General features: G+C 42.4%; 1 protein-coding gene across 6 annotated transcripts in view; it reads right to left on the bottom strand.

Annotated features, from left to right (window-relative positions):
* LOC108000310 (homeotic protein ultrabithorax) overlaps nt 1-17,308 on the bottom strand; it is a 144,675-nt gene that overhangs the window by 110,117 nt on the left and 17,250 nt on the right. For 4 of the 6 annotated variants that reach the window (XM_062086475.1, XM_062086473.1, XM_062086472.1 and 1 more), the window contains one exon: nt 13,073-13,727. In XM_062086475.1, the coding sequence (XP_061942459.1) occupies nt 13,073-13,619 (547 nt within the window). In that variant the 5' untranslated portion in view covers nt 13,620-13,727. Of the gene's footprint in view, nt 1-13,072; nt 15,224-17,308 lie in introns of those variants that run through there. The other 2 variants (XM_017060547.3, XM_017060548.3) reach the window with 2 other exon arrangements.

Here is a 17,308-nt window from a genome sequence, read left to right as displayed (position 1 = left end):
ATATGCAATTAAACGCAATAGGTATTCTAAGAATCGTATTTATCGTCATAAATAAAACGCAGAAAGAGAAAATTTTTTTCTTCGAACCAATTAAATGGATATGGATCGCGGAACTTTTGGAAAGTCCAAGTGAACGAGTATTGTAAACAACTTGTTGTGCGGAACCAGTGTTGCAAGCAATACTCCTTGTTTCGTTTGTCGACGTTTTCTGATCCTTCTTCTTCTTCTTCGAAATCACGATCTCGCGCACGAGGGCCCGGTAAAAATGATTCGAAGGGTTCCCTGTAGCCTTGAGCTACAATTAACCCATATATAGATTCCCTTTCTCTTTCATTCTCTTCGGTAAAAGCGAATCGAACTCTTTTCCTGGACTTTTGCGAATCACCGCCGCAATTTTCCTTGCACGAGATCCTGCACACCCGGTATTCGTCGAAATCAAGTAGAGATTTCGAAATCACAGTACCGACAGAAGCACATGTACCGGGGGGAAGAGAGGAGAGAATTGGGCTCTTGAAAGGCACGCGCGAGCTCCTCGAGCCACCGCTATTATTACGTTACGTAGAATTATGGACGCCACACGATCGTATATGCGCCGTCTTATTACAAAATTTTCAAGGTCTCCACCAGTCGAACAATCCACGCTTATCGCGTAAAGAATTGTATTGAGCGAGACAATCGTACGCGTTAAATTTAATTACAATAATTGCTATAATTTGAATATTTTCAACAGAATTGTTATTAATATGTACATTCGATATATTTTCCGTTCCGGATCATAAATATCGAATCAGCGTCTAAATTCTTTACGAACCGTTTAACGATATATCTCACAACGATCAATTCGAAACTTGAGTTTAACACGTGTATTTCTATTGTTTAACATTTCTATGGCGTTTGAAATGCATATACTTGTACGTATAAGTACACGCCCCGTAAGAAAAAAATGGCGGAGAAGAATGGAACGGGACAAAAAAGGTGTAGGGAAAGCGAGAGACGGACAGAGAGGAAAGAAAAATCAGGACGCCAAGAGCGACAGTGTTACGGTAGCCGTAAATTTCTCGAGCTAATGGTGCACAACAAACGCTTGTCCGTACCTAAGCTCATAATGTCCGTTCACGCCGGCCTAATATCGTTCCCGGCGTTTAATAAATATGTCGCGATGGTAATACGTCATAACTTTTCCACGCGTCGCGATCTCGTGCGAGAGCACAGACACGTATACACACGAGAATGTGCAAACACCGTCCGTGTAAATCTAACGCGCGAATCTACACGAAAGAGGAGAGAGAGAGAGAGAGAAAGACGGAGGAGAAATCGCACATGCGATGTATTACGTTGATATTCGTTGAACGGTTACCGCGCAATGTCACTGAGTTATACGCTTCTTAACCGAGACTCTTAATCGCGGGATAATGTTGTCCCCCGGCTCTTTCTTTCGCCTCTTTTTGCTCCTCTCCCTCCTTTTTCCATTCCCCCTCTCTATCTCTCTCTCTCGCTCGACACACTCGGTACATACGCATACCGATAAAACAAACGCGCCAGTGTCTCGCGCACGTGACGAATGCGTAATTTCGCCACGGACGAATGATTGTCCGTACGTTTTTAGTGGCACAAAAAGGACTCCAAGATTAGAAGCTTGCGCCCTCCCTTCGCCGACCGTGCACCGTGTAAAGCATTCATTGAGTCGGAGTGCGCTGTCGATGCAATGATTCATGCATCTGGAATTCAGTGGCGCTCCGAGAAAATTAATTAAATCCTACTGATTAATCGTTCCATCTCTTCCTCCCTCTCCCCCTTTCTCTTACTTTCTTCTAGCTGCGAGCCGTCTTCGGTACGTATATCTGCGCAAGTTTTTTTTCTTCCCCAACGGGATCTATATTGTCTCCATGGATGTTCAGGAGTGACAATCGTTGAATGTTTGTGTTATTAATGTTGGAGCGACGCGATTAATATGGCCGGCGAGTAATAACGGCTGTGCCGTATTCGCGAGTGGTCGAAGGATAAGCGGCCGAGGGCCGTTTATGCGCGTCCGTTTAAAAACGCCGGATAGAATCGTACATCATCGGGCGTACGACGGGAAAGAGGCGGTAAAATTAAGAAATTTTCGTTCCGGCACGCTACAGCGACGATCAAGCAATTATTTTAAAAGGTCAAGGGGTTTCAGCTGGATAAATTATGCCCGTCGTCCTTTCCCACCCGCGTCGGCGGTCAATAGCTACGAAATAAATGGGTACGCGAACGGTTTCGATTCAGTTCTCGCGTGAACGCGGCTAACGTGCGCCCCGAGTCCCGTGAAATCGACGAAAACGGTTGAAGAACGGACGGATTGTGCGAAATGATCAGTACGCATTGAGGAGAAGGAAAGAATATATCTCGATCATTGCGACTCGTCAATCGGAAATATTCGTTTATTTTTATTAAACTGGTGTGCACAAAAATTTGAATTCGTTGTTAATTCGAAGTTAATAATTAATCAATAATAATTTTTTAATTTTGCAAGGAAAAATATGCATTAATGATACTTTTGATCGATATGCGCACCGACCAAGATAAAACATAAATAATTCTGATTATAGAATACATCTATCATTCCGTGTGTAATGACACGAATCGTGACAGATATACACGAGCATAACCAGGTTAATCCTCGATTACAAATAAAGCGACAAACGATACACGTAACACGTGAGCTGTTAATCGGAAAGAAGTAGAATATTTAAAATGCGCATATGATCATGTTCGACGTTCTTCACCCGCTGTGGTAACACTCAGGATCGTTGGCCGTACGCCATGTGTTCCGGTTCGAATGAGACAAACTGTATCGATGTCGCTAGCAATTAGTCGTTGCTCGATATTCCTAATTTCTTTTTACTTGGGAGTCGTTGAAACCTGACCGGAATGGAGGAGAAGGCCGAGCATAAGAGCGGGTACAAAAGCATTGTGCACGGTCAGGTCGTCGAGGAGCATAGGCTGGCAGGTGCTGGTTGTAATGGCCGGCCATCGGCAGCCGGGCGGCAGCAAGAGTTCTGGCCAGGTTTGCTTTGTGGCAAAAACTGTTGCGCGCGTTCGAATTTATTAGAACGGACGAGTTTGTCCGCTGTGTATTGACACAAGATTGCATCGTGGCGTATTAATTGAATAGGGGCCACGACGAGAGTGCAGATGGCGCCGAAACGACGCAAGAAATCGGGACAAATCGAGCGAGGAATGGCTAAGAAACCGATCGAATATTCTTTACTGTGCGCGCTATCGAGCCACCTCCTCCCCCCTCCACTTCTCTCGACAAGCTACGAGTTGATGGAAACGGTGCGATACGCTCGCGATGCGCGGTGATCATCGATTTCAACGAGTTCCACGTACGACGAGGTATCGCGTCGAATCGCTAAGTAACGCAACGATGGAAGATCGATGGGAAGAAGAAACGCCAACGCGATGTTGATCGCAACTGAGGTTTTGCCGATTGATCCGACGAGTTTTCATACGACGAGTTTATCGATAATTTTTTCTCTCAATTAAATATCGCGATTTTATCGTTGGAAATATTTAACCGTTCATAATCCAATTTTATCGAGAGAAAAATTATACAAATTACTTAATAAAAGTCACTATAATTTTCTTAATTATATTTCAATTTTTTCATCAGTGAGGAAGTTATTTAATTTTTGTTTCCCCAGGAAAAAATTATATAAATCGCTATAAATAAATTTCTTGATTTTAGGCTTTAATTCTAGAATCGTTATTAAATATTCAAAAATTGATAAAAAGAATTAAATTTGAATTCTAAGAAAAAAAGTATGAAAAGAAATATAAATATAAATATGTGTGATTTCGTATTAAAAAAGAGGTCACCGATCGCATTCGTTGGTATTCATTTTTCTCGACCTTTCGAGGCTTGAAATATACGAGTTACGTCTTCATCTGGAAAGCAAGTATTTCGCAAAAACGTAAGCAGGAACACTTTTCGATTCAATTATTTTACCTTGTATTCATCTTTTCTTGCGGGCACAGGTATACATATCCTTTGTCTGCCGGTGTAGTCGTTCCGATCGTCGAGCACCTAAACACGTTCTTCGTGCCTACGAAGCGCGGCCGATCCAAAGTATGCATTATCTCAGCCCGAAGCAGTGAAATGGCAGTCTACTATATAGACGAGTAAGAAGCCGAACCAATCAAAAGCGCAGTGTTTCTACTGTCAGCAATCTTGAAATCTCCAACGAATTTTCCCTTTATAACTTTCATCCCTTTCTGTGTGTGTATCTTTTCTCACTTAACATCATAACCGATGAAATATTATCGGGCCTATGAAATACATGGGAGCCTAATCCTAATTTACTGTGCTCTACAATAATATATTGTAATTATTAATTTTAGGAAAAAAAATTAATCCTAATGGAAATATCAACTAATCTAATAATCTAACCAATTCGAGTAAAGAAAGAAAGATTCACAAGACTGAGATTTGCAGAACATTTGCAGAATTTCGGAACAATTTACCTATAATAATCGATATAGATCAACCCATAAGGAGGGAGTGTGAAGGAATAATGGGCCACGGGTTTTTTTTCTTCCCTTTAGGGAAACAACAATCTCAGAAATAGCCGGGTAATTGATAAATAGTCGTTGACGACAAACAATACACAGTGAGAGAGGATTAATCCTGGGCCACGAGAGCGATAACTCCTCCCGCATGAAATTTGCAAAACAGCCGGATAGCGTATGGGCTGTTGTCGGTGTGTAAAAGCGAGCCAGCGCACACGAGTTCGTACATGCGAACAGCTCGTCCATCAAATTGAGAACCCTGGTAGGCAGCCGCTATACGCTGCCGGCTGAACGTGCGATCAGCGCCTATACCTTTGCGCGCGCGTTACGCGCCACTCACGTTCCTCTGTTTCTTTTCTTTCCTCGCTGCTCTTAGGCAAGAATAAACTATCGCTATTGTTTAACATCCACCGTCGCTAGACGAGACGATGTCTCGTGCACGTTCGATAGAGACGTAAATCGGCTACCATCGCCTTCGAATCGTTTACTGCGTGCGCCTCCTCCGCTGCAACACATTTACGAGTGTCCTTCTCTCGATCCTCGTACGAGATACCGGTCTGTACATTAATATCACTACGTTCATCGTACAACCGTGCTCATCCACTTCCTGCCTCGATGAAAACACACTTTGTTAACTGTTACCTTTGCGTTCATCGTTAAAGTGTTACTCCAACGTTGAATTTATTTCACTGGAAATAAATTCACATCTGCTGCTTTTATCGCTGATATCCCGAGAGAGAGCTTTTTAACAAATAATATATCTTTATCTTCTTAATGATATGTCTCCTCTTCTCTCTCTCTCTCTCTTCCTCCCCACCAACTGATAGCCGATTCAGATGAATTTTTATGCGTTACGGTAAGCGATCGAAGTAATGTTTAGCGTTAACCAGTGGTAGATGGTATCAAAACGTAACTCGCGATTATTCTTTCGCATGTAAATCGTGGCTTGGACGATGACCAGCCCTGTTTACTAATCGCGTGAAATAATATTATGGATGTTTACGAGTGGCAGCAATGTTATTGAGAAAAACGTGGGACAGGATGTAAGTGATTCTGCGGATCAGAAATTACACTTTCATGCGGTGAATTCCCAACACCCGTGATTAATACCTTCAAGGTTTTCGCGTTTATAACGTAGCAAAGTATAAAAATTGATTGACGATACGCATCCAGGGGTTCGCGAAGTGAAATTATGCGGTGGGGCATATGCAAATTGAGAATATCCCGATACATTTTGATCGATGTTAACAATTACTTTTAATGACACGCTTCTACGGCATTTTGTCTCACTATGGCCGTTCCTCGGCCTGTTTTTTTTTCGTATCGTATACAAATGCGCGCGCGGGAACATATACCGCTTTTAACACGACCGCGAATTAAAAATCAATCGACGAAATGTTGCGCATAGCTGAAAATCGAACAACGGTTTATAATTACGCCCCGGTTTACGTGTGTTTTTCTTTGGTATTTTCTACGTGCGTAAATACGACCATTTAAATTCCAGTTCTTTGCCGGACCGTTTAACAAAGAGATTACCTACCCTTTGCCTCAACGTGCAAACATAATCGTTCCATATATGATACCAGATAAAAACCAAATAAAAAATTTTTTTTTGGTTACCCTACAGCATTCATCTCTGGTCGATTATTGCTAAATCTTTCTTTTTGTTATCACAAAAAAATATTTCAATATTTTTTAATATATATATAATCTTGACAAATCTTGATAAAAGTGAAAAATAATCTCCTAAACAAACAAATTTATTTATATTTTTATAACAATTCAAAAACAAATAAAAATTTTGAAATTGTACGTATTTATGTAAATGAGAAATAAAAAATTTGAAAAATGCGAGGTATAAAATCTTTTATGAAATGTAAACAAATCGAAAATAATCAATTTTTTAAAATAAATTTTATCTTTAAAATCCTAAGAAATTAATTTTAAAAACAATGCTTTAAATTTGTGATGTATTGTGATTTGTGATACGATATATTTATTTGTTAAAAATAATTAATTTAAATTCTATAATTTTAAAACAATAATTAAATTAGAATCGATATTAAGTTTGCTACTATTATTGAGCCTCTTCAAAAAAAGTCTTTTGATAAACGTAATCCTATTTCTTGATGAAAACATATCGAGCATAGTATCTAAAACATAGTCGATAAGAGAGCACAATAATTATTATTCTATTAAAAAAAATTTTACTCACAAAAAAGTTATACTAACAAGAATAACATTAAATTATATTTTATTTATTTTAATAAAAACGATACTAAGGGTATAATAATTACTGCAAATAATCTATATCCTCGAACACGTTTAAAGAATTCAACCGAGCGAGATCGGGATGGAATCCCGATCAAATGTGAAGGACCACGTAATTTTCAGAGACCCGAATGTTTTTTGAGCGAACAGTACGCAGAAGCGGCGGGCGTGGAGAAGGGAAAAGGGCGTAGTAAGTCATACGGAGAGGCTCGTACGTCATCCTCCATCCGGGCCAACGGAGCAACACATGGAAAGGGTCTGTGGAGCCTCCATACCCGATGAACGCACCTACTTGGCTTGCCTCTTTAGGTCGCGGTAAGCTGGTGTTCGAGGCACCACCACACACACGTTCACGCACGAACTCACACACTTTAGTCACACCAGTGCGAGTCTGTATAGGTAGGAGAGGCTGAACCACTTGGTCACGGGCGTGCAATACGCACGCCTATATTCGACGCAACTTCACCGATCCGATCTTTTCAATTTTCCAATTGTAAATTAGAGTCTTAAATGATTCGTAAAGAAACCATCGTCGATTGTGTGCACGGTGGAAACGATGCAAAATAACTCGTTTTGCAACCAGTCTTAACAAGATGGAAAGTTCTCTCAGCCATGTTTGTCAGCCATCGAGGTATAAGAAATATTAGATATATCCATACTTGCGATCTTATCTTCGTACTCCGTTCGATTATTAATTATTAATTACTTTTCAGAGTCGTGTCCATGGAAGAGGTTAGAAAACAATGGCGAGAGATGAAAAGAGAGTGGCGAGAAAACAGGTAGGCGATGTGAGTCGATGTATTATTTACGAGACGATTATTATTATGTAATAAACTATCACGGATAATTAGCGAGTCGCGTGAAACGAATCCGTAAAAACCGTCGGCCCATAAATGATTTGTACAATGAACTTCCCTCGTGTTTCTGTTCCAGCAAAACATTTCTACCACACACGAAGACGCGGAACGATCTTGGTCGATACATAGGAAGATATGTGCTCTGTATTACCGACGAACCTCGCAGCGACGATAGCGGTAAGCGTGCAGGCACATAAGAGGGAGGGGTAAACGAGCCAAGCCACGATTTCGTCGTCGTAAACGTCAACGTTACGGTTACAGCGTTGTTCCTAGCTGGTTTATATTGAACGAGGTTGCTCCCCGAGGTACGTAACACCTACTGGCAACGGTCGTATCGTCGAGTAGCACCATACTCGTTTCCAACTCGAGTAAGAGAGAGAAAGAGAGGAATATAGAAGAGCGAGATAGTGAAACCGGGTGAGACCACGTGGCTTTTACGCGGGAATCTCACTGCTTCGGCACAAGAGTTCAAGGTTTGTTAGCTCTCTATCCGTTCATACGTGTTTCCGAGGCTAGACCAGCCATCCAATAAAGATCGCCGTAACTACCACGCGATATCGATGCACGTAAATCAAAAAAATAAACACGGATATACACCACACCATTCGTTCGACTTCTAACACGTATTTTGCATTTTTTTAATCAATTTCGGAGGGTCAGCCTTGCGAACGAATAGGGTTGAATTATCGGACGATTTAATCTTCACAGTACGTTACGCTATATAATTTTTCTTTTTACCAAACAACCTTGATCTTCATTATTTTTTTTTTTTTTTTTTTTGATTTCACAATGGAAAAAAAACAATACGATATTTAAACGAATATAATTTAATAATATTGATTTCGTTTTTGTGAATCATTTTGTGATACGAAAAGCACGAAACAAGAATTATAATTCGTTCAAGGATACCTCCGGGAAACGAGGCAGTTTTACAGAGAATAAATGAACCACGGGGGTGTACAGATAGTATTCGAACCTCCGTCTTCACGCCCTCTAATTACCCCATAGACGCGGCAGACCCTTCAATGAGGGGGTCATAAATTTCGGTCGCATTTGAAAACAGCCCCTGAAAGTGATACGACAGGACGGAAAGAGAGGCTTTTGTGAACCACGTCCATGCATCTTGAAAATTGCTATCGAGTGGAAGAGGAACGTGGCCGATAAACGTAACTAACCGTTTCAATCTTACGCAGGCGATAATAATTGTCGGATAAATATGATTTCTCCTCTCTTTTTTTCCCCTCTCTCTTTTTCCATTGTGAATTATCTAAATAAACGGTTGTCATCCAAATAAAAGCCCCGTTTATATCTATGACGATTCATTATACGGCCGATATCATATTATATTGCTTCATTACCGTAACACATTTAATAAGAGAGACGTTTACATCTGAAAACGGTGGCGATACTAACGCTTCGCCGGCCCCCCCCATAAATCACAATGAATTTCAACCGCGTGTACCCTTTGATGTTTATCACGGCCAATGATACAAATGCATTCCGCGCAATCAAGTTTCTTCGCCTCGATCGTGATACGTATATACAACTGAGCAGTACGGTAGTACTCAAGAGAGCGTTAATGTTGTCCCGAGATCGTGTTCCCGTAACACCGATCCGCAATAAAACGGAGTTAATGATACCGTGTCTATACCCTCTTCTGATTTGTGCGATTTGGGCGGCATAATCACTTCTTCAATCACTTATCGCACACTTACCAACGACGTTTAGCACGAATACCGTTAGGAGGGGGGAGAGAGGGCGATAAATCATCATAGGACGGCATCTTGCGTTTCTTGGCCGCATTCGCGTTTATTATATAATAGTTAGAAAAATTATCGCCTCCGAAAGAACGAAAATGAATAAAGGTAGGTTGCTCCCACGTTTTGAATCACGCGACGAAAAATTTGAATGTTAGAGATACACGAGTAGTCTTCGAAAAATCTTTTTCTTGATTGAATTTTAATGTGTAATTTCAATAAATCATAAATTATATTTTATGCAGCACAATGAATCTATTATCTATGTGGAATATTTTCTTAAATACATTTCAATTTTTTAATTAATTTTGGTAAATTTTTAATTCGACGACTTTTTCAATTATATCATTCGTTATTTTTTTTAAAATCTTTATTTTATTTTGAAAACAATATTATATTTTTATTCATTTTTATGAAATAAGAAAAAATTTTTATGTGATTTCAAATATACATTTACAAAGAAGAAAAATATTAGAGATGACATTGTTAAAATTAGAACTCGTTAAATTGACAATTATTTTTTTTATTTTAATTTTTTATATTATAATTTATATTATAATTTATCTTATCATAAAAATAAGTACATATAATAACGCTAAACTAAATAATTATTTTTTTATTTTTCAGATTTATTTTTACCAATAAAATATACAAATACAATTTTATTCACTTTTTTACACAGGAATTTAATGTTCCTAATCTCCAAATTATTGGAGACTCATTTAATTAAAAAGGTGGAAGACGAGAAGAACAATTTGTTTCGACAATCGGTTTATTTCAACGAATAAGAACATTTTTCTTGTTCACGCTAAGATATACGAAATCGTCATTTGTCATCTTTTCTGGAACCGGTGTTTTCACCGACGGCAATAACATTGTATCCACGAATCGGTTTCCGTAGGTGCGTGACGATAAAGCCAAATTATTTATTATAGGCTTTCGGTATGAATGCCGGTAGACGTTGATGGCTCTATATTTACCCACGAGACTTTAATCTACGACGAAATAATCCATAATCCTGTATCGATAAATTTTGTTACATGTGTAGGTATCAAGTTCGTACAATGTGGACGTTGAAGAGCACTTGCCCAGCGAAATGAGTCAACGACTTTCGATCCGCCAAGCGCATAGAAACCTGTTCGACGAGAGTGCAAGCCGATCAATCGCCTTTTCCCATTCCTACGATTCCTCCTACGATCGCCGCGCATTCCGTCCCGATTTCCACACTTGTAACTTGTACAATTAAATCTCCACATAAATGCAAAAAGGTATAGTATTACACGAGATTATAAAATTAACCTTTACATTATAATATCTAAGTATCCATTTATTTAATATAAAATTAAAAATTTATTTCTTTAAAAAATTTTCAAATCCAACAGTATCCATATTTCTTTCGAATTTTTTTCTTATTCCAAGCTTTAACATTTTATTGAATAATTGAGAGCTTATTGATACATCAGATTTAGGAAATGGAACGTATGGGCAGTGCTACGTATCACGATTGACATCAATCGATATTACCTCCTAATGGTATAATTTACGACCTGGTTACACTGTGGTGCCCATATTATAATGCGAACCGCTTTCGAAGAAGCGTCGATCGAAGAAGTACAAGCGGAGCGCGCGCGCGCTCGTGCGATCCGAACGATTCATCGACTATAAATCTTGTTGCAGTTATTGAATGGAAGACGCCGAGTTGATTCAGGAATACGCGAGCAAAACGATGCCATGGTAGAGAGAGGTTATTTTCCTTGGGGCCGTTTCAGCCAGCCTGGGTCGAAACTCTGTTAGATGAAACGAGAGCGCAGCATCGCCTTTCTTCTTGAATATTAAAATTCCTTCTCCCTTTTTGAATTTAGTATTTATAGAAGGACGTAAAGAATAAGGTTTGGGTTCAATAAAATCCCGTTTCTTGTCTTTGAATAAGCACGCGCCTACGTCACGAAAACTCGTAAAATAATCCCTACACTTTTGTATGCATAAAGAGAGAAGACCTCAAGAGTGGTCCTACAGCGGGAGGAAAAAAATAAAAAAGGAACCGGGAGGAGAGGGCCTTAAACCAGACCAAAGGGCGCGAGAAGGAGGCTAGGGGAGGAACATCGTAGGTAAAAGCGAAACGAGAACTACTTTGAAGAAGAAAGAGATGGTAACAGAGAGGGAAGAGAGAGAGAGAGAGAAAGAGAGAGGGAGGACGAAACAACGAAAGACGAACGGTTTAAGACCCAGCTGAGTTGGAAGAGAGAAGAGGCGGTGACCAAAAAGCGAGACAGAGCTCAGAGGCCTCTGGTGATTATATATCTGCCTACGACAAAGCGAGAGGATGCTAGGGAACCTCTCCGGCTACAGAGGGACAAAGATATCGCTAGAAACAGCTGACTACCGGAATTCGGGGTTCCGGAGGGGTGAGTACGACGAGGAAGGCACTTGAACCCCAATTGGACGAGGGCTTCCCCATTATACTCGACGTGCCCAACGATTTTACACGCACTTGACTCCATTCTACCTATTCACCAGACGTAACTTTATCGGTGTATACGGCTGATTTTCTATGATCTAGATGTTCGTTTTTTAACGCTTAATAACGCAAATTACAAGTAATGTGATATATATGGGCGAATATAGAACAAGTCAAAAACAAGTATACGTATGTGTATACATCTAAATGAGAGACTTTTTTTCTTTTTTTAGTCGCAACGTAACATATAAAGTAATCATGGCTAACTTTGTATTAAACGGAAAGACTAGTTGGCTCGGTTCGAACGTTTCACGGTCGAATCTACGGAATGATACATAAAATTATGAAGCTCAAGATCGATGAAAGACGCGCGAAAGATTAATATTGGCGAGGAACCAAAAGAGCAAGGCGGTAAGATTTTTTTTTTTAAAGATTCCGGGGGCGGAAACGAGATGCCTCTTAAAAGAAGCGCCTCTTGTAAAGAGGAGAAAAAAAACACGCACATATTAATGATAACTGGAAGTGTCACTTTGCACGTCGCTCTCACGGCGGATAGGTTAGTTATTACCGACCATCCCCCTCGGCACACGGTGCATTCATTCGCGCAGAAGACAGCGGAATATTTTTAGTCCGGTGCCAACTATAAATCCGTTATCTCGGCTACGTTTCATGACGGATACGTCGTATTTCAATCGTCGCACAAATAGACTCGGCGAAAAAAAAAAGTTACGATCAGTTTCGACATAACAACACAACGGGCAACTTACATTTGACGATTGTATATACTCGTGTCTTCCATTTTTCAAAGGGGAATGATTTGTTTAGATATCCATAACGCAATGGATGATAGATCCATAGATCTATAGCGAAATTTTGTTGTATGAAAAATATTATGGAAAAACGTGGAGAAATTTGGGAAAGTTCGATTCTTTATCTTTACGCGTATTCACGCGATTCGAGCGTTGACCGTGAAACGTTCGACGAGGGCGATTTAGCCTGGCGTATAATGGTGCCGAGTAAACTCGATCCACCACGCCTTTCCGGACCACGTGGTCTTCTACACACTACACAGCCCGCTGCTGCTCTCTCCCCTAAGCATCATCGTGTATGCTCGCTTCTATATTTCATCACGGCTGTTATGATAATCGTTGTACGAGAGAGAGAGATCTATCTTATGAATGTAAACTCACCTGCTATAGCCATCCAGGGGTAGAACGTATGGTTGGTGGGTTGCTGATGTAGTTGCGTGGCAACCGGTTGGCTCGCGGACGAGTTCAAACTGCAGGTGTTCCAGGACGACGTGAGGGACCTCGAGGAACTGTTGTTACCAGGACTCGATGCTGGATCGCCGCCTACGAGACCACCGTAGCTACCAACCCTCGTCCCTTCTGGAGTGCACGCTGATGGACGAACCACCGAATTGCTCTGACTGTTCGCTCCCGAGGTCGCTGACTGCCAAACGTCCTTGACGGCCGCAGCTGCCATCACTGCAGCGTAACCATTCTGATGCGCCGATGCTTGATCTTGTTGCTTACAGTCCTTGGTCGCTGTGGTCGAATATGAGGATGTCGTGTGTCCAGTTGCCTCGGGTGTCGTTGAATAAAGTTTGCAAGCCGTCGCGACGCTCGCATCGTACGGTGAATCTTGAGGTGGTCTCGTGTTCGTTCCCCCGCCCGGATGTATGCCCAATGACGAGGAGGTGTGATGATGATGCTGAGTGGATGCGTAAGGTGACATACCCAGGCCCAGAGGGAAACTTCGATAGGCAGCTGCCGTGGCTGGATCATGGTGTTGACTGGCGGCTCCTGTCTGATGGTGGTGACTTCCGTAGAAGCCACCCGCAGTCTGCTCAAAATACGAGTTCATTATCCCGGGTATTTTGAATCACTTGCACTGAAACACCGCCACTCGAGAAACAATAAAAAATATAACGGCGAACTCGCGATCGGAGAGGCGAGTTATGAAGGGCCTCGTTCAAACAATTCGTTGTATATTGTTCTCGTCTATTTTTCTTCGTAATTGTCGAGAGGACGGAGAGAAAATGGAAAAATAAGTGTTTTTTTTAATTGCGAACAATATTAGAGTCCATGCTCCGCGCGATATTTCTCGTCGCGTTTTCCGAGTTTGTTAAAAAGGTCCGTTCACCGTTTCAGATTCACCATTCGTCCCACGGAAGACGAAGAGTATCGAGTTGATCGTTGTAGTTCCGAGTCCGTGTTCCGGTAGTAGTTGGCGCCAAAAAGCGAGAGATGGGCGCGTCGCGTCTAAACACCGATACGCTGTTTGACGCGGGTGGCGACAGGTGACAGCGTCGACAAGGGACGAGCAAACAGGCATTAAACCGTTTTAAGAGGTCATAAAAGTCATCGGTAGGTATAAGCGGTTGCACCCAAGAGTGTCAATGTCAATAGGCCGTACGAGTATAATTCCGAATGGGACTCATGGCAGCGGCGGGGGCTTTTATGAGCTTGTTATGGTTACCGCTACCGGCAAGAGTGTAAACCGGCGGTCTAGGTGGTGGAAACGGGCGATGATCGTTAAACCGTTACGACGCAATAAACCGGGGTAATAAGACGGGCTATAAAACTGGCTATGGGTCTCTCTACCGCGTGCGCGCCCGTCGACGTTCGGTCGGCCGGCACGCGACGATCTCTCCCTCGCGGAACACCTCTCTCTGTTTCTCTCTATCTCGTATATCGATATGATATCGGTATGATATGATTTTCTGAATCGGTCACTAGGCCCGGGGCCTTGTGCGTCTCGTCTCGGAAACTCGGTCGTACTTTTTTAAAAGGACCGAAGCAACCGCTCCGACTCTGTCCGCACTGCACTAGCACTAGCCGAAATGTGACTTCGCTGATGACTGCGAGGTTCGGTACGAAGCGACGTACGAAGGGGATCGTAACGAACCACGGTATGCCAGTGCGGTGGTCCACGGCACACTACCGCTTTTCTCGCGCCCCGTGTACCGCCACTCTGTACCGTCCTCCGTCTCTTACTCGCTCGTTCGTCTCCTTTTCTCTCTCTCTTTCACCATCGGCCTCTCTTCCTTCCACTGATGACTTTCCCGTCTCTCTCTCTCTGTCGCTCCCTCCCTATCACTCTTTCTCTCTTCCACCAGCCATCGTTTCTCCTCTTTCTCTTTTCCACTATCATTCCCTCTCTTCCTTTGAACGGTCACCGTCTCTCTCGCGCGCATACACTCTTCCACGGTGCGGTGTGCCTCTACGTGCCGACGAGGAACGCGCGCTGCTTTTCCTCCTTGTCTTTCACGCGGCGTCCCCCTCTCCGAAGCGATAACCGACTTCTCTCGCTTGCTCCGTCGTCACTCGCTTCCCCCTCCCCCGCACAATACGCCCCCTCCACGCTTGCCACTCACCCTCTCGATCCGTCTCGCTCCACCTCTCGACGACGCGACGCGTCTCGTCTCGTCTCTTCCGTACTCTCTTCCACTGATCCCCTTCTCTCACTCTCTCTCTCTCTCTTTCTCTCTTTCTTTCTGCCGATTAAACTACATAGCGCCCCCTGTCGACCGTTCGAGTAACTCAACGATGTGCCGCGAGATTAAATTCGTATACTCTCACTGTTTGGCTTTGCTGCATCGCATTCAAGAAGCCGCTACTAAACTAGATAAGACGGTCGACGAGACCGGAAGAAGTTAAAGAGGACCGAAAGAGGATAGAGAAGAGAGAGAGAGAGAGAGAGAGAGAGAGGAAAAAGAAATGCTCGAATCGGCGGATAAACGAGTAACGAAAAGAGACGAAAACACACGGTTGCTACGTAGGGAGTAAGAGTACTACCAAAGGTAAAGAGAAAGAGAAAGAGCGAGATAAGGGAAAGAGAAATAAAGAGAGAGAGAGAGAGTAAGACGCGAAATTGCGGTAGCTAAGAGGGAGATGAGAAGTGTTAGCCCGCGTCACTGTAAGGTGAGGAGGAGGGGGAAGAAAACAGGGTGCCAAGGGAGGAGGTTATGCTTAAGGACCAATCAGAATTGAATTCGTCACGAGTACCACGCCGGTACAGCACGAAAATTCCTACGCCATGTGAAAGTAGTTCCAACTTGGAACGACGCCCATGACTGGTTAGGCGCCGCCCCGAGTTACCCCCACCAGTGGAAACACGCGAGCAGCCGTGGATACAGACACATCGGCCGCCGTACGGTAGAGCGAAAGCTGCACGCCACGCGCGTCACGCAACGTTTCCTTTCCTACCCGCTCATTCCCCTCACCGTCTCCGCGCCCCCACAGCTCGTGGGGATACGTGCACTGCCACCTCTGTATTTCGTCGCGAACTAACGCTGCCAGATCCATTCAGACGTTCAAACGACCAACATCAACGAGGCACCTTGCGATTATCGTTATTGCCGAAAACGGTCTTTGCGAATCGACTCTTACGTGAAAACGTTTGATCGTCACGCGATCGAACGAAATGAAGGTAAAGAAAGACGAATGAGAAAAGAAAGATTGTAAATATTTGGCCGATTTGGGAACCGTATCTCCCCGTCTACACGATTCGAGATTCAGGTTGAACCGGTCTGATGTTCCCAGTCTGTCTGTGGATTCAATGATGACGCGATTGCCAGTACAAACGACAAGAATGTTATCATAAACGTCTTTTACGAGATACTTGGACGTTTTACGAACCAATTAGACTACAATTAAAACGCCGTAAAAGTGAGGTTCGGGAGGGAAGTGGGCAAGCGCCGTGGCGCGCGCCGCCACCAGTATCGGGAATGTTTATTGGGATGTAAATGTCGCTGGATTATCGCCCCCGCGGTTCGCACCTCGTAAATTATTCCGTAACGAGCCGAGTAATGCCCATCATAAGCTGCTCTCAGGGGCCGGACCCAGACTATTTGCTCGTTCACTTTCGCCATTATGAATGTTAGGATATAACCCACCTACTTCGCCATATGTCTTGGAAAAAGGTTCTGATTTTTACGATTCACCGAATGACTCAGTCTATGAATAATTATTCGGATACATTTTCTGTTTTTAAAATTACATCTACTATCGCGATAATGTCAACTTTCGCAACTATTTATGATGCCATCAATCCACATTCGCAATCAACTTTAAATTTTCATTCTTCCTCTTTGGAACCTATCTCACTTGATGCAATCTTAATAAGTATAAAGATAAATAATGGCGTACATGCATAATCTAAAAGCATTTTAATTTAAAATGATTCATATAAATTGAGTTTCGATATTTAGATTAGTATGTTTAAACGTCAAAGAAGAAACATTAATTATTCGATAAAAATAATAAATTGAAATCGGAAAACGCTACCGTGAATGCGAGAGTACGATTTCCATGATAACGATTAGTATTTCAAAGGCTATTACGAGGCTGTCGGGGCAATCATCAAATACCCGAATTGATAGAGCCTCCTGATGAAGAGACTTGATGCAGTTTTCGCTTTTG

This window comes from Apis cerana, linkage group LG16, assembly GCF_029169275.1.
Source record: "Apis cerana isolate GH-2021 linkage group LG16, AcerK_1.0, whole genome shotgun sequence".
Classification (NCBI taxonomy): domain Eukaryota; kingdom Metazoa; phylum Arthropoda; class Insecta; order Hymenoptera; family Apidae; genus Apis; species Apis cerana.
The sequence above is the reverse complement of the archived record's forward strand: the minus strand, read 5'-3'. Positions and strand labels throughout refer to the sequence as shown.